Here is a 27,838-nt window from a genome sequence, read left to right on the forward strand (position 1 = left end):
ACTTAAATATTTTCAGCTGGTAAAGCATTGGTAAAGAATGCGCCGCTTTAGTCCCGTCATCGCAATACCCACCAGGATTTGAATGCGATTTACTGCCTGCACCGAAAAAGGGCCTCCCATCTGCCGTCGTCTCCATCTCGCCTGTCCCGCAGCCGCGCGCGACTGCGACAGACTTCCGAGCGTAACCTTGCGTTTTTCTGGTGCTTGTCCAGCACGTTACTTGTGACTGCTTCAACGTAAATATCCACCATTTGGCATTTAAAGTGGGAGCCCGAAACTCCCGCAGATATTTGCCGATTCGCGAATTACGTCTGCACCCACAGCGTGTTTGTTTACATAGCTTTTGTTATGACTGGATATATGCTGCTCATTTGCACGGCGTAAAATGTGGGCTGAGCTAGCACAACCAAACAAACCATTTCTTTTTGCACCGGTTGCACCCTTGTTTGATCACAAATTACAACTGCGCTGAAGGAAGCCTCATGGATGCTGCATACCCTACCTGCGCCGGGTACTCAAAGGTGGCGCCAACAGTTGCCGGCTTGCGCTTGTCAGACAGAGTCACATAAACTCTTCCTGCTTAATGTGCACGCGCTTTGTGATGTTAGCAGTCGCAAATTTGGGGTTGCTATTGCCAGACCCGCACTCGACGCCTACAACCGTTAAAGTTGTGAATGTGTGCTCCGTAATCGCCAAAACACTAGACCCGAACACCGCTACTACCGGTATTCCTAGTCTCACACGCTGACAGTTCGGCGCCGGCTCAAAAATCTGGCTAAGGTCCTGGCTGATAAACACTGTTAAGCTACAGACAAGCGCAGCTGTTCAGGCCGTTAACTAATCGGGTGAAGTTCTAACTCTGCCTCAGATTCAACCAAAACAGATCGGGCGACCATCCGTTGTTCAGTTCTATCTGCATCGCGGGGCCAAAAACATCACACTATGGTGATAGGCGACTATTGGTTGTGCTGGTGTCGTCGCAGGAGTAATGCATCAATAAGGTAAAGAACATAACAACCTAACCATGCAGCCCACTGACTGTGATAGTGCCTTATGCTGAAGAAAATATTCCTTACTCCATATCGCCTTTGTGCGGTAACATCTCCATCAAGCACTTCTGCATGAGGGATGACCACTGTCAATTGTCAAGAACAGAAAAAGAGCTATGTCCTTTGATATCGCAGCCTGAATTGCAGACAACGCTCCCCCGCGTATTTTCTTTCGACGCCACATGAGCATTTCAAAATGTCGGTCTCTCTTGGAGGGAGGAGTTTCCAGATTCCGATTTCTATCGAATTATTGTAATATGCGCCACATGCTAGGCACTAAATATTTGCAATTAGAATCACAGACCTGCATATACTTCACAGAAGTATAAAACTGCAATACCTCGAACGACCCTGTCATCATCCTTTTAAGTCAATAGATATTAATGGACTCTAAAAGAAGGCAAATTGGAGCAGACAAGTCGGGTGGACAGATAAGAACAAATAAAGATAGATAGGAACAGATAAAGGCAGACAGACAGACATTACTACTGTCTTCAACTACAGTCTGGTTCTGGGGTAAAATTAAGAGGTCGGTTTCAGCGGGACATTCGCATAATGAAATAGATAAGATGAATAAATAGAGAGCACATGTGGAAACCTGCCGTCTATGAACTGGACGGATGTTTACTGCGGAAGTGTAGTGACGGTGGACTGTGGCCACTTACTGCGCGTGGTGGTGGACTTCATGTGGCTGAGCACCAGGGCCGCAATCTCGTTAAAAGTCAGTTGCGAGAACCCACCCCGTAGGCGGCGCACAACGTCCACATGCCTGCGGATCTCATGCCTGCACGCGCACAGAAACACAGCACTGGCATTGAGCAGCAGCTAGGAGCTGACAGTGCGCGCTACTTTACACTGCGGTAATTTCCATGCTTGAGAACATCACACAACACCAGTAAACACGACACCGAATATATGCAGTCTCTTGCCAAAATATAAAGTCTAAAAGTGTACTTGGACTTCCTCTACTGCTCCAAGCCTTTAGACAGAGGCAAACTAAAAACAAAACCACATAAGCATGCAAAGCCCACAGGCAAGTTCAAAACAAAAGCCTACTTCACAAATTCGACTTGAAACCATAAGACACATCATCTGTTATCGACCGAATTCTCCCACGTGTGGAGACATTTTCGAGAACAGCTGTGGTGGCGATACCTGTATTTCAGTACTCTTTTTTACCTTGCAAAACCATTATCTTGTCTTAAAAGTGGTCTCAATGAAGGAGGTAATCTATTTACACAAGCCAACTTATTTTTTTTTTCTGTGTTCACATAATAAAAACTTCAGAGATTGTTGAACAAGCACACAAGCCGATTTAGCCGCAGATGAATCGGTGAGCCGAACATTGATACTTTAGCACCTTGCAGGAACTATGGAGGCAAAAAACCTAATCACACCCCATAACTCAGTAACCATCTCTCTGCGCAATTTTCAATGCTTGTTCACATCTTCTGGATATATTTCTTAATCATGAATGCAGTGTGGCTACGGATATAATTGAGTGATTTCATGTGAATACCAGAGCCTTGGAGGAACATGGGGCCGTTCTGTCTTTCTGTGATCGAAGAGGCAGGAGATCAACAGATGAGAACTGAGCGAGACAGTCAAGAGGGCCAAAACACATGCCGCATCTCCACTTTTTGCCATTTCTGCCTCCTACTTCGCACTGCAAAGTGCTGAGGTTGTTTGTCCGTTTCTTCCCATGCATTCTTTTCACCGCAATTTTACTCTCGTTTACTTTCTCCACGAACCACGCAGCCTTCTTTCCACGTCCGTAGCCAGCTTTAGTTTTTTACCCTAAGCGACGCATGATTTTCATTACGTTGCTAAGGCATAGGTAACGTTGGCTCCTCCTCAGAGCTGGCGAACCTGGTCGTAAAGGTAAATAAAATACACGCAGTGCGATTGTTTTATTTTAAAAAATATGCCTCTAGATTCTAGGTAGCGGGCATGCGATGATGCCCTTTAGTAGGAAGTACATTACCGCGACCAGACACACTTTACTATAAAGGGGTGACAAACACACTGCCGTCTATGGAAGACGAATTGGGACTTCAGTTACACTTTCCTACTATATTTGAGATTTTACTATATCCGTGTTCACTGTAGTGGGATTCTACTGTAATCTGCTATGGCAATGACTAATCTGGCTTGATTCAAGTCATTTCAGCCGATAAACCACACCGCCAAGAAGAGCTACAGAACAGAAGAAACCAAAAAAAACTCACACTGTATAGTTGGGCTGCTGTTCCTTCACCATGTGTACTATTTTCTCTATCTGCCTCTCCGACTGTAAAAAGAAATGAAACGTGGTAGAAATATTTCAATACAACACACAAGCTTGCTCAAAATGCACAAATGAATGCAATTAGCCCACGCTCGCTTTAACTACACCACCCCGAATGAAAATTTGGATCAACAGCTGCGTGTTTTGAGTGGTCATTTTGTTTGACCGAAAGCGCTACCGAAAGAGCAGAGCTGTTTAAGTGCAGAGTGGTGATTAAATGGCCTAATTTCTAGCCTACGCCTGGTCTACAGCCCACTAGCACGGCCGCTCAATGGAGGCGCACTTGGTGCGGGCCGTCGCGTCGCGCCTCAATGGCTGCGGAAGTGCGTATTGGGATAATTTGCAGTTTCCGCCGTCATTCTCCGAGAGGGCGCCACCAGTCATGACGAGGCTCCGCCGGCACGAACGAGCAGGCGACGCGGAAGGAGCGCGCTGGATGTGTTGGCGCTTGTTTTCTTTTTGACTACTCAGCACAACCGCGTGGTTCTGATAGTTCTGCATGCGTGCCATCGGTGCCTGTGTCAACAGCGTCCTAAGCGCATGTAGCACCATGCCAGGCAACTGCTGTGTGCCGCTGTGCGCCACGAATGCAAGAAAAGATCTGAAGATCGGTTACCATGAGTTCCCATGCGATTCACAACGTCGAGCAGCATGGCTGAAAAACATATCCCGGGGGGGCTAGGACGGAAAAGGGAGCCGTTGGGAGCCGGTGAAAAGTCACTGGTATACTCACTGTACTTCACAGATGAAGACTACAGGAACAACATAAAACTGAAGATCCCGCTTCCTTCAGCCGTCTCCTCCATGTTCCCGAACTACCCACATTACAAGTTAAGTTACTCACGTGGGCTTATGTTGAGCCAAACACTCTTGAAAAAATGAAAGCGCGCAGGCCAATAGATATATTTTCGCCACTTGTTATAGCTACACTTCAATTCCTCCTGGACAACTCCCAGTGTCATCCTAAATCATGTGAGTTTCAAGATGGCTCCGCTACGATCACTTTTGTGACAGTGATATCAAAATGGTATGCCTTGCACAACATCACATCAGTGAAGCCGTGGAAACACCAAGAAGAGTCGCTTTATTTGTCAGATGACGAGCGACTCTCTTGGTTAGGGTTGGACTTTGCCATATCGAAGACATTCAGGTCCAAGGTGGCACGTCTATGCAAAGGCTAACCAAGCAAACGTACGAAGCAACAATCATGAAAACCAGATCAACAGTGGCGCTAATTCAGTACCTTTTTGATCACATCAAGTATCTTACAGCAATGTCTTCTGTGTGTAGTGCATTGCATTTAACCGAATCTTATTCTCAGTTTCCGATACGCCCTAAAGCATGCCCTCAACAGCGTGTTAGTAGTATCGCTTTTTAGCAGCCTAAGGCAATTGAATGGCGGGAACAACAGAGATGACGCAAAGGCTACTGCTTTCACCTCTGAAAAAATACTGAAGGTACCACTAGCGAAAAAAGAATATCGACTGAGATTATACACATTTTGCCATACTTGGGCAGGTTGGCATCTTGCAAGCATCAAAGTCTGCAGATGCACCTATCATCATTTAGGCAACTATAAAACTTGGCATTCGTGATTATAGAAGTCGTACCTTGCCCACTGCCATCACGTCTGCTGCGAGACAATTTCCGAGTCAGCTTACATTCATTCATTCATGTGTGGTGTGAACCAGCAGCTGACATAGGGTTAGCACCGATTGCTTTCTTGGCTGGTTACCTTGCACGTCCATGTGAAGAGAAGGTATACATATTTTTACAGAATCTCATGAAACATTTTTATTTATTCTGTTTTCAGTGTCTGCCCTTGTCTTCATTATTTATATATTACCAAAGTTTAAATATCTTCGAGTGCTTACTTTAGAGTCTCAATAATTTTATTTTAATAGTCCCCATCCGTTTATTAATTTTGTGCCTTGATTCCTGCAAACCCCTGGACTTATCAAAGTTCTTGATGATGGACGCCTAAGGTATCTGAAAATCACCATGCACCTTTGTTAGCAAGGTGATGAAGTGCCCGGAGGTCAGTAGAAGCAGCAAGCTGTGCAACATGTTGGTTTCAACCCTTCTTCCCTATTTCGTGCCATTTCCGGAGTTGATTTGCGAGAGAGAAGACCGCAGTCACACTAAGGACCTAACCAAATCAATGCGACCACTGCTCACCAACAGGACAGGCAACATAATTCTGACAGTGAAAACAATCACGCTTGCACATAAACTTTCGAAGAAAGTTCTTCGCTTGTCAAATAAGCCTGCGTGTCTTCTGTGCATCACGCGGCTTCATAATCAAACGAAAAAAAAACTGCCTTAGCCTGCGGGCGTGTCGTTGTTTCTGTCTTTTTTTGTTTCTTTTGCAACAGTTTGTAACAGTTTGTGTTAGCTATCGTGTTTAGGTGGTGGTAGCCACTTGAATATTATTTCCAGTGAAAACGGAGGAACAGGCTTAACAATAATATTGAACGCTACATCCGGAATTGTAAGTTTCCAGAAAAGTGCACGCTGAATAAATGGCCCCAAACCTTGTCCCAATTACAAGATTGTAATATGTAATACGTTATTACAGTGGCTGAAACGCAACTAAATGGGTGCCCACTCAGCGAAGCGCACGACTGCCTCGATTCTCGTTGTAAACGAAAGTCCACGAATGACTTGGAAAATCCCAGCGATGATGACATGCTGCTATCCCCCTTATAAATAGCAAACTTGCACGTAGCATCACATAATGTGTGAAACGCCGCTCATAAATCCTAATCTGAGCAAGCGCCGACCGCGCGGACGCTGAAACGAAAGTACAGCCACGGCCGCTCCGCGCCGCTCTCCGCCCGGACGACCCGGACTCGTCACGGAGCGGTAGCGCCGCCGCGGTGGCGATGAGAACTAGGCGCAATACGGTTCTTCCGGGCGACGCGACGGGCCGCACCAAAGTGCACCTCCATTGAGCGGCCGTGCCACTAGGGCTCGCTTTTCGCAACATTACTAAAGCACTAGCTCTAGGATTCATCACCGCTAAAAAGACTGACTGTATGACTGCCTCCCTGAAGTTGAAAGGAAATAATCATGGCTATGACAGATCTGATCACGCAGCAGCACTAATAGACCGGTTTCACTATCCTCTGCACACACCATAAGAGCACTATGCTACTGCTGCAAGTAATAAATCATAGCCTGGTCTTTATTTGCCACTCTAGCGTGCTGTGCGCTGGAGCCAATGGGCAGAGCGTATATTTTAGAGCGAGCTTACAGAACTTATTTCTAAAAACGTAACTGATGTATAGACAAAACAAGCTCTACCAAAAAAGACAGTTTATCCACACAAGCCAAACAAAACAGGCTAAATGCTCACCCTGCTCTTAGTCGGAGAGGATGGACAGCTGGAATACAAGGCTTCCTTCTCCAACATCCAATTTAGGTCCCAGAAATCAGAAACCCGCCGCCCCTCTGTTGCAATACAAAGCACGCGTAACGGGCAGCTTAGGAGGCCCGAAGCATACATTCCAAACATGGCATCTGCAGCATTGTTACAGGTAATACCAGCCATAGAATCACACATGCGAGACCACACATGCAAGAGGTCTCCTCCTTAAACGCAAACCCTAAAACCTACAGCGAGAGAGACCCAAGAAACAAGTTTTTGTTTGTGGCACAAAGGATAAACAATTGGCATCTAGTACCGCGTGGGATAGCTTACTGTCTGCCTGCAGTACCTTGTGGTTGCTGAAGTTCTATGCGACGGCATGATATCAAGCAAGCTTATATCCCTGTCACAACTACTAAATTTAACGTCGCTCGAACTGAATGCACACTCTGATACCCCACATGCTACAGAAACAAGCATTGCAGAGCCATCAAAGTTGAAAAGTCCATGTAGTTTTGCTACAAAAACGAGAATTTTTGTGTGGGACTATTTGCAGTGCAAGCTGTCATGTAAAGCTATTACAGTGCAGTCCACGTTAACGATACAAGATATAACGATACATCGCTTATAATGAATAAATTCTCCGGATTTACCAGTTTTCTCATTGGCTTATTGTAAAGTGATCCAGATATAACGATTATCGCCGGTACATTGGATACAATAGCTTTATCGCCACCCGGTAGAGGTTTATCACTAAAATTTCTCTATGTTTAATGAAATATAAAATGCTAAGACGGCGATGTGAAAACTTGACATACGCAGCAAAAACAAACTGTCGTAGAGAAATCCGCGAGCGGCATTGCATGCCGTTAGGAAGTGAGTACTACCATCATCATTACTGAGTGCGCGGTAGAAGTAGGCGGTAGGATAGTTAGAGAGGATACCGGTAAGCTGTCTAAGGAGACGAAAGATTTGATTAAGAAACGCCAGAGTATGAAAGCGTCCAATCCAACAGACCAGATCGAATTGGCCGAGATATCAAAGCTAATCAATAAGCGCAAGGTGGCCGATATAAGGAAGTATAACATGGAGAAAATTGACCATGCTGTAAAGAACGGGGGAAGCCTTAAAACGGTAAAGAAGAAATTGGGCATAGGCAAAAACCAGATGTATGCGATAAGGGACAACGCGGGCAACGTCGTCACTAATATGGAAAAGATAGTCAAAGTAGCCGAGGAGTTCTATACAGACCTCTACAGTAGCCAAAGTAGTCGGGACCGTAATAAGATTTGCGGTAGGGAAAAACAGTCAGACGTTCCACCAGTGACGAAGGACAACGTCAAGAAAGCACTAGAAACTATGAAAAGGGGGAAATCAGCTGGAGAGGATCAGATAACTACAGATTTGCTGAAGGACGGTGGGGATATCGTGCTAGAAAAACTGGCCACCCTGTATACGCAGTGCCTGGTGCAATCGGCGGTACCGGAACCATGGAAGAATGCAAACATTATCCTCATTCACAAGAAATGGACTCTAAGGACCTTAAAAATTACAGACCAATCAGCTTACTGTCTGTTACGTATGAGGTATTTACTAAGATAATTGCTAATAGAATCACGACAACATTAGACAGCAATCAAGCAAAGGATCGAGCAGGGTTTCGGAAACGGTACTCTACTATCGATCATATCCATATCATCAATCAGGCGATAGAAAAATGCTCGGAATATAACCAGCCCTTATACATAGCATTCATTGATTACGAAAACGCATTTGACTCAGTTGAAACCTCGGCGGTGATGCAGGCATTGCGAAATCAGGGGGTAGACGAGCCGAACGTGAAAGTGCTGAAAGATATAGTGGCTGCACAGCAACCATAGTTCTGTATAAAGAAAGTAACAAAATTCCCATAAAGAAAGGTGTTAGGCAAGGAGACACAATCTCCCCAGTACTACTCATAGCTTGTTTAGAGGAAGTATTCAGAGACTTGGAATGGGAGCAGTTAGGGATAAGGGTAGATGGAGAATACCTCAGTAATCTGCGATATGCTGATGACATTGCCTTGCTAAGCAACTCGGGGGATGAACTGCAAATAATGATTGATGACCTAGACAGGAAAAGTAGAAAGGTAGGCCTGAAAGTCAATACGCAGAAGACTAAGTAATGTTCAACAGCCTCGGGAAGGAACAGCAGTTTACATTAGGTAGCGAAATACTGGAAGTAGTAGGCGAATATATCTACTTAGGACAGGTAGTAACCGCTGATCCGGACCATGAAAAGGAATTAACAAGAAAAATAAGATTGGGGTGGAGTGCATTTGGCAAGCACTCGCAGATTATGACTAGCAGCTTACCGGTATCGCTCAAGAGGAAAGTATACAACAGTTGCATCTTACCGCACTCACCTATGGGGCTGAAACGTGGAGGCTAACCAAGAGAGTTCGACTTAAGTTGAGGACAACCCAGAGGGCTATGGAACGAAAAATGGTAGGGGTAGCATTAACAGATAGAAAGTGTGCAGAGTGGGTCAGAGAAATAACTCAAGTTACCGACCTTCTAGTAGAAATTAAGAAGAAATGGACATGGGCAGGACATGTAGTGCGGAGAGAGGATAACCGATGGTCGATGAGGGTAACAAACTGCATTCCAAGGGAAGGAAAGCGTAGCAGGGGGCGGCAGAAAGTTAGGTGGGCGGATGAGATTTAGAAGTTCGCAGGGGTCAAGTGGATGCAGCTAGCACAGAACCGGGTTAAGTGAAGAAAAATGGGAGAGGCCTTCGCCCTGCAGTGGGTATAATCAGGCTGATGATGATGGTGATGCCTCCACTAGATGGCGCGCCCACCCGCTTACACGTAGGCTCCTCTATCTATAAAGAAGCCTTAGGTACTTATGGCTTGGGGCGCCACCTAGAAGCGGCAAATAAAAGCATCCACAATCGCGCTATTGCCTTCTCAAAATCACTTCTTTTCCTTTTTTTGTCTCCACTCTTAATATTTTCTACAGCTCTTCTAATAATTTTTGTAACTGCATCTAGACCGACTTTATTTTGCAGGTGATTATGCATTTACCAGCAATCTGAACGTTTGCAACTTAGACGCAGTTTAATGACCGTGCGTTTCGCTAGTATTCGTAAACACCCGAATTTTGAATAATCACAGCCGCTGTTTCTTTTTATACACGGCTCACGGAACGAAAGGGCGAACTGGCTCTCAAGAGGGCAAAAGAACCACTGTTGACGTTTATTAAACTACGACTCAATCGTTATTTGGTAAGAGCAATTGAAAAGACAGCCGAAGGCGAGGCTATAGTGTTGTAGCGAGAGAGTAGCTGCGACTCTTATGAGGAAGGGCGGAAAAGCAGTTGTTTTGTCGCACCACTAACACAGCCGCGGAAGATGCACCCTGCCACCCAGCTGCAATGGAACGGTTTGGGAGGCTGAGTGGACGCGGATCAATGAACGAGAAAGAGAGAGCCGGCTTTCTCCAATAGAACCACTGCTCTCTCCTTAGCGACCCAGATTTAAGTCAGACAGCGAGCCATTCAAATGAGGCGGGTAAATTCAGTGAGCTCAGCCGTACGCAGTTGCTCACTAAAGTGAGCCGCTTTGCCCATCTGTGTTTGCAAGCCTTCTTGTTGCTCACAATGCCCTTGAAGTGGTATAAGTTAAACGTAACATATATGTAATTAACTGTTTTGCCTTTTTTGATAACTAAATATTGGACTCACTTCAACATAACTTTTAGAGATTTGAGTCTGTGTCTGATGAGAAACTATGCGGATGAATCGTCGAGCGCAAGTGTTCCATCTAAATGACAATACTCTAGAGTCCGACCGGTCCGACTACTGGCGTACGAAGTGACTGGCATTGCGGAAGCTGGATCGAAAATCCAAGCAAACGTAAATTCAACTAAAACATCAGTGCAGGAGTGCAAATGACACTATAGAAGCAGAATGACGGAAATTTCGGAGCAGTGAGACAATAGTAGCAACCATGCGAGGTGCGAAATCCTCCTGCCGAACAGCATGTAATGAAATCGAGCCAAGGTTATGAGATGTGAAGAACATGCGAGTTAGTACGAAGTCGGCCACGTCGTGCGAGTGTGTCTGGGTTATGCGTTTTCTAAAGAGTTACGAATTTACTCTAGGTGCCCAGAATATTTGTATTTAGTAAGCCAAGTGTCTCTAGTAATCACGTCTCTTGTATGCGATGTTACCATGGCAAACATAAGAAAACCAACCAAAGCATTTTTAAGTATGTCTCATAACCGAGTGTCTCTTGTAATCATGTCTCTTGTAACAAGATTTTACTGTAGCAGGAAGAGAGCAAAATCCTGACGGTACAAATCCGGTAAATATGAGTTCATAAAATTTGCCAGCCGGCTGGCACTGTTTACAATCGCTTATATAAATCTGTGAGCTGCGACCGCAAACCTAAAGGTTTCTATATCACCAAGACATACGTACAGCTATTGTTTGATACACATGCAGATAATGTTGACATCAAGGCAACATGTTGCATACCATCACTCTGGGTGTCATTAAGCCTAGCCATTTCAATATAGAGTCATTCCATAACAACTGATCCAGACTGCACATTATGGTCTTTTCTGTCACCATGACAAATGCTATCCCACGTTCTTTTAAAATGTTTTCCAAGCCGTGGTGGTTGCCATTTTAAGTTTACAAGCGGTAACAAAACATAGTTGCACAAAACAGTGTTAAAAATATTTTTTTAACCATAACTGTAAACTTCTTTTATTAAAAAAATTTCATCTTTATTTAGACAGAGTGTTTTCTTCCGGGTAGAAGAAACTTTTGCGACTTTTTCGCCCTCACCTCGTTCCTAAAAATTTTTTTCCTCCCAATTTCTGAAAATACTATGCCTACGGAACTATTATAAATTCAGAGACCAGTGTCATAGAGGACGTGTAAAAAGCATTCAGGGTATATCCAGATCCTCTGCCACGCTACCATTTTATATTTTGTATAAATAACCTTAGCAAACTTCTTTGTTGCTGAAGCTGGCAGTGCCCAAACCTAGCGCACCAATTTATTTAATTAGAGGAGTGCTGGTTCTGCGCAAATTTGAAGCCGACAGCAAGTGTGCTGCAATCAAAAGCTAGCACGGAGCAACGCCATGGTTGACTGCAAGGACACAAGTTTCAAAATTATTTTCCTAAACAGAACTTTTCTGATTTAAACTTTCAGAAATAAACGTCCTCGAATTGTACTATGCAGACTTACCATCTCACATTTTTACTACAACACCCTCAACAACTTGACCAAATAACTGAAATTACTGCAAGGATATATAAAAGTTGAAACGGCATTCTTTTCTGCACCTTATAATGTATCAACAAAAATAAGAAAAACGTTCTATTCATTACACATGAAAGCACAATGTGCTCTACTTGAGAGGAAAATGATTCATCTCATAATTGTGCCTAATATGTAATTTTTACAAATTATGGTTGCATTCGGCTACTGCTTGCAAAGTTAACAGACGTAAAAATATTTTTTCGCCAAAAAGAAACTGGAATAATCGGTCACAGTTACACAATAGGCCATGATTTTTAAAGAAGAAATTGAAAATGGCAAAGCCCAAAGTGTGGATCACCTAGCATGGAATGATCCTTAGTTGAACTGCATGCCACGTTCCTGGCAAGGAACTAGGTAACCGTAACACAAATGCCCCTAAAAGATGTGCAAAGATGTTAGGTACGTTCAAATATATGTTACTGTGCGCAAATATCTAAATTTCCAAACACAAATGAAATACGAATACGGAAGAAAACATTCAGTGAAAAATGAAAAAAAAAAACGAATATTGTCACTTTTTTTTCTAAATCGCTCATGTACACTTTACTAAATTATCCAGGAATACTTTTACACAGGATTTGGCATACCGGCTCATTTTACAACATGGACCTGCAGAAAAAGAGTGGAGCTGTCATATCTCTGCCATATACGTAAATCCTCGTTAATTCTTTCCTCAAGTTAGAAGGAAAAAAAACGTTGTTTACAGTAGGGAACTGCTCGCATCCCAGTATTTCCCCTCGAAGTGCTTCGCATTGTGCACACTGTCGGGAACACTCAGAGGCTTCCGCTACCCACATTGCAGTGCATCACAATAATAGTGGTCTCCTCTCCCCAAAAGGACCCGGTTATCTTATGGGGGTGCTTCCCCGAAAAAACTAAAAGAAGCAACTAACAAGAACCGTTTTTGCATTGCGGTAAATTACACCGTATTTATTCGCGTAGCGAGCGTCTTGCATAATGAACCCACCCCCACTTTAGCCACTGAGAACTTTAAAAAAAAGCAAGCGTTCGTTAGCGTGCCCGTTTTGTACTGTCACCGTCTCATTCCACCGCACATTACTTGGCAGTTCACTAAGATGCTGCACAGCGATAACATCATGGGGTGTTTATCTTTTCACACCAGCTCTATCGGGAAAGAGGAAGCGAAGGGGTGGGGGGAGGCAACTTGGCAGGGCAGAATGCCAGTGCTCGTCCGGTTGTACAGGCTTCGTTTTCACTTCATCGTGTGGCGTCTGAAGCTGGCAACCTCCACTGCCAAACAACCATTGGAATGCGTGACAGTGCAAACGACTTTTGAAGCGAACGGAGCCTAAAGCAAGGGTCATGAGTGTGACTGACCGCGTGCTTTTGTTAGTGACTTATGGGTGGAAGAATGACTTACAAAAAGAAAGAATGTTTTTCCTGCGTAGTGACTTGGTTTTTCATTTGAAATCCTGTGGCGCCCATCCGATGCCATAACCATTCATGGGCGTCCGGCTTGGACCGCACAAACAAATACTTATCCGTGCTTCTGAATTAACATGGGTCAAATTAACGAGTATTTAGTTGCAAGCTTCGGCACTTGCGCGGAAGAAAAGAGCAGGCAGATGCAGCCGCTGGCACCAACCCCTACACTCCGGCGCCGCCAGCTGGCGCACCAGTCATGGTGCTATTTCGAATTGAGCTTTCAATGTAGTTGTAATTATCAAATGTTTCACCCCTATGTCACTAAGAAACCGCAAAAGAAGCCGCCGCGTTTCTCCGCATAAACTCTTGTTTCCACGGGAACGGGTGCCTCATATGTTGGCTCGCTGAAGTTGCATCTAGGCACTGCAGGAAAGAAACTGGAAAGGGTGATCGCCGCTGACCAGTTTTGCAACGTTGTGAGCGCTCTTTTGCATATGTCTGGTTGATCACAAAACTTATTGCCACGTGCCTAGCACTGCGTGGCTACCACGCTTAGGGATAACAACAACGAAGCGGCTGTTGGCTCGAGAGGCGATATGGGTTGGACTGTGATATCAATGCTGGAAGCCGACCTGATTCTCGGGTTCTCGCCTATGTGTACTTTCACGGTTCCTTGGGCTTGAGAAATGACATATCATACATAACCACAGTTTGTCGAAATGTCGAACATAGCAACCAGGGAATCGTGTATTTTAATTGCTACATTCGTATTCGAAAATTTCGGCACCTGCAAAACCCTCAAATTTATACCCTGTGGGCAAGCCGATTTTCACAACCTTCCCAAGGCAGCTACGTTTATTCGAAGCTACTAGACTGAAGCCTGAATGCCACTTCACAACACTGTCACAATAGAGACTGGAGCCCACCTGGCCTCCCGACGTTGTTTTCCGAGCGGGGCTTCAGGTTGGGCCAGACGGACACAACTTCCTTCTTCAAATTTTCGGGTTCAGCACGAACTGGAGGAGATTTCCCACGCAGCAGCGGCGATGGGGCTGACGGTCGACCGGGTGGCAGCTGGCAATGGCCTTCCCCCCCATCTCCAGAGTCTTCTGCTTCGTTAATACTTTGCTGTCCGCGGGAAAAATGGTGGTTTTGGGGTGGTGTCATTAATATTTTTTCCTTAACAAAAATGCTAGGTACAGGAGCGTTTAGTATCAAATTGTAGAGGAGAAATTATTCTTTACAATGGGTTATTAGTGACAATCATTATACTTATTGAATAAGTGATTAAAAAAAACTATCCGCGAAAATCGTAGTAAAAGCAAACACACAAAACGATCAGTTTCTTGATACAAATAAAACGAAGATATATGTTTTTTTACAACAGGGACCAATGCAAAATTGCAGCAAATACTAGTTTTCTGTGTACAGTATTTGCTGTGTTGGGAAAGAAAACAGTAGTGTCGATTTCAACCACTGGCTGTCCTCTAGCGGACAACACGACTCCCTGCGCTACTGGCTCCAAGTAATACAACTCAAAAGACGTCACTCTGCAGATAACAGTTCTGACCTTCAGAACATTGATCTCTTCTTATCAGTGCTCAACAAAAGCGGGCCTTTTTGGAGAGCGAACTCAAAACTTGTCGAGGTCTGGCTGTCGATGTTCCGGGTAGTTCTGACGTAGTTTCACTGCCTGTCCTATAGTCTGAAAAGCTGAATTCATCTTCTGAGTCATCGCTGCTGCTGTTAACGTTGTGCGCTCCTGCTGCGCGCAAACGGGCGTTTCCGCGAAAGGCGTCAACGTCGCGGAAACACCCGTTTCCATTCAGCAGGAGCGCACGACGTCGACGCCATGATGAAAACAAAGAGCGCCGATCACCCGACCCCGGAGATCATCTGAACGTGCGCGGCTCGATGGAAAAACTGAAAGAGTTCCTGTACTTCCCATAGGAGGACGGTACTTGTCAAGGAGCGCTTCTAAAACGGGAAAATTCGAATCGTGAAACCATCGATAGCGGGATATTGATGGAAGTAGGCGCGGACAGGGACATTTTACTGATAGCGACAGCTCCCCTATGCATCTCGTCTTCATCCGCTCCTTCCTCTTCATCCATGAAGTGGTTATTCACCTTCTGGTCGGCCTGTGAAAAATGAACCAGCTCCTACGGCACGTAGCTCGGCACGAAGTTTTAACCTTCAGTCCTTTTGGTGTTTTGGATTTTATTTCCAGCTCGTCAAACGAGAACGGCAGTTCATTTTCGGTTCGCTTAAGACACGAGGTCACATAGACAACTGCAAGTGAGCATGTTAGTGTCCCCTACATGCTGGGTAATAAACAGCGGCAACATACGAACGCACACAAAAAGAGCACTGTTCTCAGTGCTTCTTGACAGAGTGGTAGGTAGAGCTTGAAAACAAAGGGGTCAGACACAAACTTTTGTCACTTTAAGCGGCCTATACTGTATTTAAACAATTGTAAGGCGACACTTTTTTAAAGTTCGTAAATTCGAAGCTGGGGAGTCGACTTACAATCGAAACCAAAGAGTGGCACAGTTAGCCAAAGCAAGTGCAACATTCAGTTACTGTGCGTGCTTATCCGGTTGTCGGGAAGAATATTTCTTTAACTTTAATTACACAGCACAAACTGCAGCTGCGGGAGTGTCGATAGTTTACGGAAGAGCCACTGTTAGAATCGCGGCGAAGCTCCCTTTTTGCACGTCAGTCACGTCTGGTCACGTGACACGGCGGCACTTCCAGGGAGTGTTGATGGTTGATGGAGCAGCAGACATGGATCATTCGTTGAGTTCGCGCTCATTCCATGTTCACACGTTTGACTTTACGACTGGCTACATGCTTAGTCACGAGTTCTCCAGTCCAAAAAGCATTCGGCGCTTGTTCAGCACAGCGTTCAAGGAGGCAGCATATCATTTATGCAGAGGCAACAACTGCGCTGTGGGCCTCAAGATCAAAGCTTCGAAACTGGTTATGTGGGAGTGACGGTGGTAGCGAGACAAAATTTTTATGTTATCTACAGACCAAGCTTGCCACGTATATCGCCGAAATACGCAATTTGAAGTGGAGACCAACTAGATTTTACGTAGCATCCATAGTGAGGAAATGATAAACCTAAGTTACAACTGATAACCGAACAACACTCGTAGATGCTTGGCCAAAAAATTACAACCACTTTCGAAAGCTGCACAAGTTCGAAGCTAGCGCAGAGAAATCTAGAACAATATGTTCACCGTGTTTTTTAATGCAGAGCGGAGAACAAAAAAGGGGGTGCCAATGACAAAGAAAGAGTTAAGGCGCATATAAAATCACTAAAAACTTCAAAAAATAAAATTTCAAGAAATAGATTCGAAATCTATCAGGAACTTCTCAATTGCATACCAAAAAATTATCCCCAACAACAGCCTCAAATGTACCCTAAACAGTATTGGCGACCGCGAGTAGCAAACAACTGGCTTACATCTACACGAAAATTGTATCTACATTTTTGAACCACTTTCTCACACCTTCACTCTGTCACTAATTTTACTACAATTAAGACATTATGCAAGCATAAACACGACATCCTGTGGAGATAAAAAAATTAGGCTGAAGAAAATTTGTGCGGTAAGATCCAGAACCAGAATAAGTCAATATTTTCCACCTTGTCTCCCAATACTAGTGTCCTTTAAAATGATATTATGTTCATGATAATACCGTGATATTGCTACACCAATTTTAAAAGTTGCGGTGCAAGAGAAAAAGCATAGCTGTCTCAAAAAATAGAATTATTGCCAGCCTTTTGTTCACTGTCTCGGCACACGGTACAGTATAGCGGCAACTTACGCCTGCCTCAAGACGCACAAGCTTTTCGGCATTGACGTGTGAGTGTTCTGACAGGACTGGGGCTCTGACCACGTCGGCGATAGGGAAGAACGAAACACCTAGGCACAGCCAGTGGGCCAAGCTGTTTACTGGGAGTGCCCAATTTTTGTCCTCAGTCATAGCAGCATTCGTGCGCTCCGGCGTCGTCTCTCCGGATGCAGATGCCGTCTGCCGAGATGGGAGGTAGAGGGAACAAGGAGCCGTCTGATGCGCTACGCCAGTCCTCTCACTCCCCCCGTCTCCGCCACAGCTCCGGGGGAAGTAGGCCATCAGGGGAAACATGAGGCGTCCCCGTGAAAGAGAGATAGATAAGGTGGGGGATTGCCGCGTCATGCGGGCGAGGGAATGTTGAATTCTCGCACCATTCCTCTCTTAATTGTTATCTCCACCTGGGCGCTGTTTCTCCCCCTTTGAAGACGTACGGCAGTGGTCCTTCAACAGGTCCATCCCGCCGTACGGGAGTCGGCACTCGGGTTGGTAAGCTCTGTCTCTGGCGCCGCGTCCAAATCGAGGATGGCAGCCATCACATCGCCGCTGCAGTCACGGGGATGAAGAGGGGGCGAAGTCCACTGGCATACCATACTGTCACGTGCCGCTGGTACGTCCGCAGTGCGCTGGTCTCCCCCTGCCGCGCCGACACCCCGCAGGTCGTAAATAAGGGCAGCACGCTTCCTCCCTCAATGCACCAGGCATCTTGAAAAGCTCCGTGTACAGGAACCCCGCCGGCTTCTTATCTACACGGGCCGCATTCTTCCGGGTTCTCCTGTAGCCAAGGTTGAACTGGCGTTCTGGAGTCCGGGTATTCGTTCGAGCTCGAATGCGAGCAGCTCCAAGAATCTTTGTATTCTGGCGCAGCCACGAGGCGCACTGTTTAAACATCGCCTTTCCCGCTCTCGTCACCTGAACTCAAACGGCATGGCCTTTACCTGCGCCCGCAAAGCCTTTGGCGTAAATAAGGCCAATCGGCAGGCTCGGTCATTCTGGATGCGCTCGGCACAAGCTTCGCGTAAAGGAGCGTGCGCCGAAATATGAATACAAAGCCGGTCTAGGAAGTGCGCTCAGATGGGTGCGACCGTTAGAGGTTGCTGATATTGTTGCGTGGCTGCAAGCTGAAAATCCCAAGGTCAGGCGGAATCAGTGGACCCATGCCAACAGCATCTTACACTTAAAGTGACTGTTCAAGTGGAAACTGCACGCGCTGAATGGAGCGTCAGCTAGCAAACCCCAGAGAAGTCTCTACGGGCATCGCTGCAACTCCCGAAGCCAGCGCACTCGCTGCGACCGCCGGAAAATGGCGCACACGTGCAATCACGCAAGCCGCGGCTCTGTAGCAGCCACAGCCAGCGAAATCACTGAAGGATTGTCAAATGCTGTGCATGTGAGACCCCGCGCACAGCTACTCTGTGGGCATGATTAAAACACCCTCAGTAAGCGCGATCGCTGAAAGAAAGCAGAATGCTTATAGCGTGAGATCACGCACAGAACAGCACCGGTGCCGTCAGCTGCTTGTGCAACTTGAGCTCGCGACAGACAAGCACCAGACCCTCGAGTTCGTGCGCTAGCGGATATAAGGAAAAAGTCCTTTCCGCGAGGTTGCAGTGCTGAAGGTAGGCGGAGTAGCCGAATATCAACCGGAAGGGCACGGGAGGTCTTACTTAAAGTTACCCGGCAGGTGTCGATTTTCAAGCCGCCGACGTTCCTTCACGCGAAGCCTGTGCTGAGCATGTTCATACGAACCGTGCGCGCCCACTGGCCTTATTTATGACACCGGCACTCCGGGCGCACGTACGGGCCACACCGTTTGAGTTCGGACGGCGATGGCGATGTTTAGACGGCGCGCCCCGTGGCTGCGCAAGCGTACAAACGTTCTTGGAGCAGCTTGCATTCGAGCTCGAACAAATAATTCACGAACGGGAGGGCTGTGGAGATGCCAGTGCACAATGACCTCTCCCTCTGCCGTCTGGGATTTGGAGCATGCCCGTTAAACCCTGGCTGGAGAAGAACTCAACCCGTGTAGATACGCAGGCCGGCGTGATTCCTGTACACGGAGCTCTGCAAGGCGCCTGGTGGATGGATGGAACGGAGCCTGCTGCCCTAATTTGGCGTGACCGTGTGCGAGCAGCGCACTGTGGGCATACCGACGGCCCGACAGATGGTGGGTCAGGGTACTTTGCCCCTTGTCTCCCGCCGTAACAGCGGCGGTGGAGATTTCAGCAGAACTAGTCGAATGTGCGGTATGCACGCAGAACTAGCCCAACGGGAGGGTGGTTGTCCTCGCTTTTGCCGCGGTGCCAGAGACAGAGCTTACCAACCCGAGTCCCAACTCCTGTCCTGCGACATGGATCTGCTGAGGGATCAGCCGTGCAGCTTCAAAGGGGAAAACAGCGCCCAGGTAGAGGTCACCATTAAGAGAGGAAGGGTGTGGGAATTCAACACTCCCCTCGCCTGCACCAGAGCGGGGAACACCCTCTCTCTATTTCCCAGGGACCCCTCATCTTTTCCCTTCTGGCCTCCTTCCCCCAGGGCTGTGGTGGAGAGGGCGGAAATGAGAGAACTGGCGTAGCGTGCCAGGCGGCCCCTTCTTCCCCTTCCCATCGCATCTCGGCGGACAGCGTCTGCGCCAGAGACAACGCCGCATCGCCGGAGTGCACGGATGCTGCTGTGACCGACGATGGAAACTGGGCACTCCCAATAAATGGCTTGGCCGACTGGCTGTGCCTCGGCGTGCCGTTCTTCACGACAACGACTGTGGTCTGAGCTAGCGGCCTGGCTCTCGGCTCTGAGAGGAGTGTCCGAGCCAAGTCAGAACCCTCACACTCTATGACCTCAGATAGCAAGCACATTTTAAACGTAAGCACCACTGCCAGCAAATGACCTAGTTAAAGGACGCCTGGCAGAACAGATGACACACAGATTGCCTACTCCCAAGATGACAAAAAGATTAGAATGAAAGAGAGAAGAAACAAGACTGACCTCATTCTGTAGTGATGGTGACTGTGTTACTAGTGGCTTGTTTTTTAGCTCTTTAAGCTGGAGATGAAGCTTCTTCAACTCGCGGCTGCAAAGGAAAAAACAATATTCATCAATGACGACCTGGAAGCCAAGTCAAATTCCTTGCCGTGTCCCACCGGTGGTTAATGAGCATTTTCAAACAACCGGAAGCTGCTTATGTTGCCGCAGCGACAGATATCACTTTCATGCTAAATAAATACTGGCAAAGTACCAAACGAAACATTTTAGCATATGTTTACTAACCAAACTGTTCAGCACATATTTACATTTCTTTGGCAGTTCACTTTTCAAACCCACTTATGTACCCACTCCTCGACCCATCCTTCGATTAGTTATCCAGGCTATCAACATACTTGGCCAATATTTAATAATTTATGGCCAAATAAATGTATTCTAATGTTACTACTACTATTCCTACTACAGCTTGATGGTTCAGTTTGATTTATGGTGCTTAATGCCCTAAAGCCACTCAGGCTATGAGAGATGCCACAGTGCAGGCCTCCAGAAATTTCGACCATCCGGGGTTCCTAAACATGCACCCATATCGCACAACAGTTGTCACGGTCGAGATTCGATACCGCATCCTTGGACACTGCAGTCCTGAACCACTGCGGCACCACGGCGGGTACTATAGCTGGAAGAATTTGTGGAAATTCGTACGAAGACCACAGTGGCATCCGTTTAGGTGGCATTTCATACCACTTTCAATAGGTTATGAAAGCTGCTACTCTATACTACTACAGGTATCGTACTGAAGGGTTTTGGTAGTGAAAACAACAACACCATACTATTCAAGCAGAGGTGAGAAAATTGCTCTGCAATGGAACTATTCAGCACGCTCAATGGACACTCACGCATGATCTTCCTGCAGAACCGCCAGCCTGTCTTGGAGCTCAGAGATTTCATCGTTTTGGACCTTCAGTATCAGCTCCAGCTGCACGAGAAGAAACGTTGGCAAAACATCCCAGTTAATGGCCAAAAATGTTATTTAGGATACCAGAGGAGGATTTTCCCCAATTGAACAGCTTTGGATCATGATATAGTACTAAAAGATATTTCACCGGGAGCTGCGCTATGCCACAGCCAGTGAAATGCATTCTGGTAATCGTGGCAATGTCGGCGCAGTGTAGAGTCCTGCATTGCCACGTGATGCTTCTTTCCACAAATGATGAATTTGTAGTACAAGTTGCGTCACGTGTTTCGACACTTGCACGTCAGGACCCTGAACATTTTGTTTTCGCACGAAAAACAGAGGCCCCCAAAAAAAGAACTTAGAAGGTGGTCCGGAAGGCTGATAAGAAAATTAACACATTTAGCTGTTTTGCCCCAGAGAGTATGGTAAACCAGCAAGGTCTTAAGGCCCGACACATCCTTTCTGCACCATTATGCTTAGAGGGAAGTGCTTAAACCGCTACCAAAGAGGCAGTCGAACTCAACTTTGCGCCGCTTTTTTAGGCTGCATTTATGGTGATATCTGGTCGTGTAAAGTGTTGGGTAAATGCTGGCATATTTAAGAGCTCACATCGGTACGTGTGCTTGGCATACCTATTCGCTCCTCGTCCATCAATGCTGCCACAGTAGCATAGTAGGATCAGTAGCCGTAGTATTTAAGGGAGAAAATGTGGCTGTAAATAACCCTGAATATGTGCAAGCACAACTTCAATAATGAGAAGTTCTGAACAGTTCGAAGAACATCTGCAATCTCGTAGGTAAATTTGACCAAGTGTCCAGTGCGCTAGCCTGGACCAGCCTAGTTAATACGAGAATTTGGGGTGTAGGTAACAATGAAGGATCTCCGTTCTGCCACAGACCAATGAAGATATGATCTATTGTAGACTCAAAAAGTTATGGTCATCCCCGGCTTGATATGCAGCAGCGCCCCAACCCCAAACTATCAGCACGAAGAGACTTGTGAACCGCCGAAGCGTGTCCCTGCAGAGAGCGGCTTCAGTGCAATGCAGCCATGGATGTCATTCTCTCGGCGCTTAGACAAGGCAGAGCCAGACCAGAGACACCAGTTCGCGCACTTTTCACACCTATCCAGCCCATCCATGGTCAAGAAGTATGTGGCGGAGGCACCGACATCGAAACGCCTCCAACCCAAAGCAGCGGCAGCGCTTGTCCTGCGGCACGACCATCCTTGGACGTACAAAAGCAATCGCACACCATCTTGCAAGCTATTGTGGGCTCATAAGGTAATCACATTTATCCCGCGAATTCTCTTAGCTTGCAAATGTAATTCTGGTCCTCCCGTTAGCATAGTACACTCAGCTGATCCGCCTTTTTAAGATTGAACTAACGTGACCACATGACCACCTTGAAATCCAAAAAGCACGGATCAATCTGTCCCCACCAAAATTAAACCAGTTTTAGTTAAAGGTTCATTACTTTGCGTTGGTTGCAAGTTTCATGTTTGAAGAAATTCAGCCACTGAAAATTAGCCTTAGGTAAAGATTTAACGCTTCTAAATGTCTGAAACATAAGCCAGGATACAAACCAATATACAAACCAAAACAAAACAAGTTTTCCAAAAATGAACCAACTCGCCCAAAAAGAAGTGTTAATGGAATAAGCTAAAGCACATCGCACTTGTCCGGAAGAAAGCTCGCCTAGTCTGCAGAAAAGCCTCGCTGTACAATATTAATATGAGCATACTTTTTCTTCGCTGATGTAGTTACCTGGGCAGGGTCCGCAATGTGGGTCTGGGTCGCGGCATCGCATGTCAGCTGCACAGCCTGCATGGCTCGCGACAGGCAGCGAGGTTGGTATGGCGTCTGGCTGCAGCTATCCTTGACACAGACTTCCTTTTCCTTGACGCCATCCTCCTCAGCAAACTCGTACGAGGTGCGGCCGCACGTACTGGCCCGCGCACCTTGATATCCGCCATCACCTGCCTCCACGGGCTGCTTCAGCTCCTGGTCAATCTTTCCGGCACACCAGTGCACTACCGTCAGACTGCACCCGAACTACGAAGCCTCCAACCACTACCATAATGGTTTGGTTTGGTTTAGGGGCGTCAACATTCCAATATGACTCGAGTTATGAGAGACTCGACGTAGTGGAGGGCTCAAGAATTTTGACCATCTGGCGCTCTTTAACGTGCACTGACATCGCACAGAAACGGGCACCTCGCCTCCATCGAAAAGCGGTCACCATGGCCAGGATTCGATCCGGCATCCTAGGGCACAGCAGTTGAGCGCCCTAACCATTGCGGCGAGGTTCATCACAATACGCAGCAGACATTATGCGCACATGAAACAGCTTTTTTGTGTGAGTGTGTGTGTGACACCAATGTTTTCTAAATTTGGAGTGTGGCCCTTACGTAAGGACGACATTTGTTTTCCATGACTTGTCACGTCTCATAGCCAGGTGTACGTATTTGTCACAGTTATCTCCTGCGGATCAATTCCTCCCTGCCAAAATTAACCCAGTTTTCGTTACAGGTCCATTATTTTGCTTTGGTTACATAAACCTTCCTGAGAAATTTAGTGTTAATCCAGTAAATGTGGCCTATTTATTGAATTTATACGGCAAAGTTGACAGCAATTTCCCAGTGGTGTGGATGGAAGGATGGATAAAAGTTGAAAATACTGTTCTCAAATGCATGTCATTCTGTTCAGGTAAAAGATTACCGACAAGAAAATGACATCGAAATGACACTGCCAAAAGCTTAGCTCCACTCTAGCCACTACCTCGTAGTGATTAGTGTGTAGTCACTACTGAGTTGTCTGCGTCCAACCACTCACAGTGTGTCCCACACTGAACAGAAACTGAACATATTCTGGCATGCTAAGTCGGCTGCAGGTTCTGCCAAGATCTTCTTTGCAAAATTCGTTTCCATGTAGACAGAAAGAATTTTCGAACCAAGGTCCTCATGTGCCTATCCCTTAGCACTAATTTATGACATCCCGACAACTCCATCACCAAGACCCAGCAAGAACACATGCACACATACCTTGCGCGCATACAATTGCAGCCCGTTGTGGGCGCCCCCTGGAGCAACAGTGGGGAGGGTGCAGTCATCGTTGTCGTCCTCATGGTCTTGGTAGTAGAGGAAGGAGAGGGGTTCCTCGTGCACCTGTCGGAATCCCGGATATCGGACCACAAAGTTGGCCAGCGTGCTGTACTCTGACAGCACCTGCCGCGCCTCTTGGGGGCTCAGGACCTTCAGCAAGTCATCCTCCTGGGACGGCCCGGTTTCCTGCAGGAAGTCCCGTAGCCGCCTGCAGCAGCAATGTGAAGCCGCATACGGTCAGGTTGCATACTTGTAATGCGCTCGTATACTACACAGCAAGCCCTTGCCAACTCGTATTTGAGTGACATAGCTGCCGTGTGCTCACACCTAAAGACTATAAACGAACGATCGGCAGTTTTCAATGTCCGTTGGTCAAAACAACATACAATGAGTAAATCTAGATGAACACGCTGCAATACATGACCCCCGTTACAGCTCCAATTCATGCAACTCTATATGCTACCACTGTTGCCAGTCACGAAACTTGCAAACTCCCCAGTAAAGACATGGCAGAATTCATGCAGTTGCAGAAGGGACTTGTGAAACGCATAGTGAATGTCTTTGGCCAAAGCACCCTCCATGGTCGTTTATTTATTTTGGTTGTTTCTTTGTTCCTTCCCAGAACGCATTAACAGGTAAAAGAGCATGACCACGTTTTAAATTGCTATCAAGAGAAGCCACAGAACCTGATTAATCTTGCCAAGGTTCCTGCGATGAAAGCACAAGCCGATTGAGCGGAAGATCCAGTCTTACCTGACAATACCATCCACATCCGCATCGGTTAGAGCCTGGAACTTTGCCTCCTCATCTACTCCTGGTACATCTTCCACACTGTAAGAAAGACTGTGCCTTTTACACAACTCCAGGCACTTCAGCAACGGAACATCAAGAACAGAACTCGTTTTTATAACCTGCATTCTGGCCTGCATTGGAAAAACTATACTAGACGCCCCACTGTGCTGTTTTACGACAATACGTGCGAGCTGTTCATGAATATTCCAGTACCATTCTGAAGAGCACAATTTTCAATGTTCGCAAGGCGCACACCGAGAACAAGCGACAACGTTAACTCAATGTGTACAGATATTCCACCCTATGCAATTTCACATCAATAATGAGCCACTGAATAAAAATCAGCCTATTCAATAAACAGCCACAACCAATTCTTGGAGCTTGAACCGTACTATTATGGGTGCGAATATTGAATATTTCAAATACCAATCAAATATGTTTGTTGTTCGATTCATACTTGCAGTCAAAAAACTGATACTCGTGATCTTCGAATTAAGACACTGTATCGCTCACAGTACGAAGCCTTACTGCAATACCTGACCGCGTTGACTGCTGCTAAGCATCCTCAACATGCGACAATGCAGTTTTGTGAAGAGGGACCTTACGAAGGCCTCCCAAAAAATGCATGCAAAACAAAGCCATCCATGACACCAAGAAAAAACATTGTTCTTACTGAAATTTCACCTCAAGCGCAAAACCTATTCATCACACAAAGTTACTGTTATGCACCTCAAGCTGTTCTTTTTTAGGCCCATTTGATAATTCGAATTTTCGGTTATTTAGGGCATTGTTTCTGGTCCCGTGGTAGCAGTAATGAGAGTTCACTGCATCCAGCAGCAATATGAAAACTCGACCCGGCTTCATGCTGGTTCATACTATACTAAAAGAAACTGAATAAGAAATCCTCTAAAACTCGGATGCAAGATTTTTCAGTGCGCCATATGCTTCTGTAGGAATCTAGTTTAATTTTATTTTGGATACAAATGTCAACTATGATATAAAGAGGACTAGCAATGCTTGCTATTTTGATTTTTTTTTCATTCATCAGATATTCGATTCGATAATCGAGGGAATTTTTTCGCCCCATATCTGTACTCAATTCGTATCTGAGAATTTTAATATTCGCACGCCCCTACTCTCTGCCTACACCAAAACTAAGTAAATGTCCTGGTGTTCAGGACTACGAGCAACAGTAGAAAGCCTGAAATCAAGCATGTCATCCTTTTTTCATCAACACACTGCTCATACACTGTATTGAATTGCAGTTTGTCAAACACATGCCAACAAACCTGTACATGCCAACACAGTTCACCGAATCTAACCATATTTTCAAATAAGCTGGGAATAGAAAGCAGTAAAAATTGATAGAGTTTCATGGATTGAATATGAGAGGTGCCATTGTGGAGGGCTCGATACTGACCTATGTGATAATGCAGCACGACGGCTAAAACACTGCGTCGCTGGGTCCGACTAATGTGACTTCACACATGAGTATATGGATGCCAGCACTGCATAAAGCAGTTCATTCACTGGCATGACTCGCTGTTGACGTTATAACAACTGGCGACGAGGTTGGGACAAGCAGACGGCGGATGGAGCGAGCAAGCGAGTAACCGAGCGGTGCCTTCGTTCAGTGTTTCAGGAGGAGAGCATCGCCTTGGCTTTCGTTCTGCGTTACAGGAAAAAGGAACGAAGTAGTGGTGCTCTCGGGGTACGACTATCGCCTTGTGGAAAACCAGTTGTGTCCCTCTCCGCCGTGGCCAATCACCACCACCACAACGAGCGTCGTGGCAGCGCCGGCTGGAAGAGAAGGTAAATACCTCCCCTTGGGGGAGGAGACCATCGTTGGGTGCACCACCAAGAAGTGTACGCGAGAAGCCCACAGAGAGCTTCTGGATCTAGCCGGCAACGCGAGCAGTTTTCTCTCGCTTGGAGAGGATAGCGGGCACGGAGTATGCAGCACACACGCGATGACCCGTCGTGCACGACCGCCCGTCTTCTGGTTTCCAACCGCGAAGCGACGAGTAAATACCGCGCGCTCTCGCCGCCTCCCGCGGCAGACGCCGTGGTATGGCTTTGTGCGAAGAACACGGCGCGGATGGGAGATCCCGGCCGCCATATTTACGGCGCATGCAAATGTCCGCAGCCAAAGTCGCACCCCCATTCCCCAGCCGGTGAGTCAGAAGTCCTTGTTTCTTACGTAGCCTTGCCCTTCCAAGGAAATCCTTGTTGATGTATAGCTAGCCGTCATGCTCTGTATGTTTTTTATGTGCAATAAATGGGACTGGAGTTAACGCTGTGTCGTACCCTTCCTTGTCCTTTTGTTCCCTCCGCGGTTTGCTAGCGAGAACGCTGCTCCCGCGCAGTGGCGGCGGGGTGGAAGACCGTCTCCCTCATGCTACCCCGCAGCCTGCAGACGCTCACGGATTCAAGCATCGTCTTGACCTTCGTTCAGCGTTCAGAGGGCAGCATCGCCCATGGCATCCCAACGAACTTTGGGGCTTCTTTAAACATGCCGTCAGTGGGGAAGATGTCAGAATACGACCCCAACACGCAAAACTTCGAGTCGTACTTAAAGCGCTCAAAGCATTTTTTAACGGCAATTGAGATAACCAACGAAAAGTGTCTCCCCGTCTTCTTGACAGTAGTCGATCACTTAGCCAGGAAGTGCGACTACGGCGACTTCTTACAAGATGCCCTCCGAGACAGGCTGGTTGACGGCACACGGGATGA

The 27,838-nt window shown here is 46.5% G+C and overlaps 1 protein-coding gene across 1 annotated transcript; it reads right to left on the reverse strand.

Annotated features, from left to right (window-relative positions):
- Window positions 1-1,673: 1,673 nt before the first annotated feature.
- Window positions 1,674-26,948, reverse strand: LOC146172144 (uncharacterized). The gene is made up of 11 exons (XM_084585983.1): window positions 26,926-26,948; window positions 25,067-25,144; window positions 24,254-24,521; window positions 22,977-23,222; window positions 21,992-22,000; window positions 21,153-21,232; window positions 20,260-20,344; window positions 15,467-15,551; window positions 6,695-6,858; window positions 3,278-3,339; window positions 1,674-1,833 (listed from the first exon to the last, which is right to left on the reverse strand). The coding sequence occupies exons 1-11, from the start codon at window positions 26,946-26,948 to the stop codon at window positions 1,674-1,676; spliced, it is 1,260 nt and encodes a 419-aa protein (XP_084442109.1).
- Window positions 26,949-27,838: the final 890 nt, after the last annotated feature.

Source organism: Amblyomma maculatum, unplaced genomic scaffold (genome assembly GCF_055883805.1).
Source record: "Amblyomma maculatum isolate TAMU_Amacu unplaced genomic scaffold, ASM5588380v1 scaffold_13, whole genome shotgun sequence".
In the NCBI taxonomy this organism is placed as follows: domain Eukaryota; kingdom Metazoa; phylum Arthropoda; class Arachnida; order Ixodida; family Ixodidae; genus Amblyomma; species Amblyomma maculatum.

Bases quoted from the DNA above. Each gene is read 5' to 3' on its own strand.
- LOC146172144 (XM_084585983.1), bottom strand. From the start codon at position 26,948: ATGGTCTCCTCCCCCAAGGGGAG. The intron at 3,340-6,694 runs GTGAGCATTTAG...TTCTTTTTACAG, and splicing joins CCTCTCCGACTAAGAGCAGG to TCGGAGAGGCAGATAGAGAA. The intron at 1,834-3,277 runs GTGAGTTTTTTT...GTGCGCGTGCAG, and splicing joins CAGCAGCCCAACTATACAGT to GCATGAGATCCGCAGGCATG.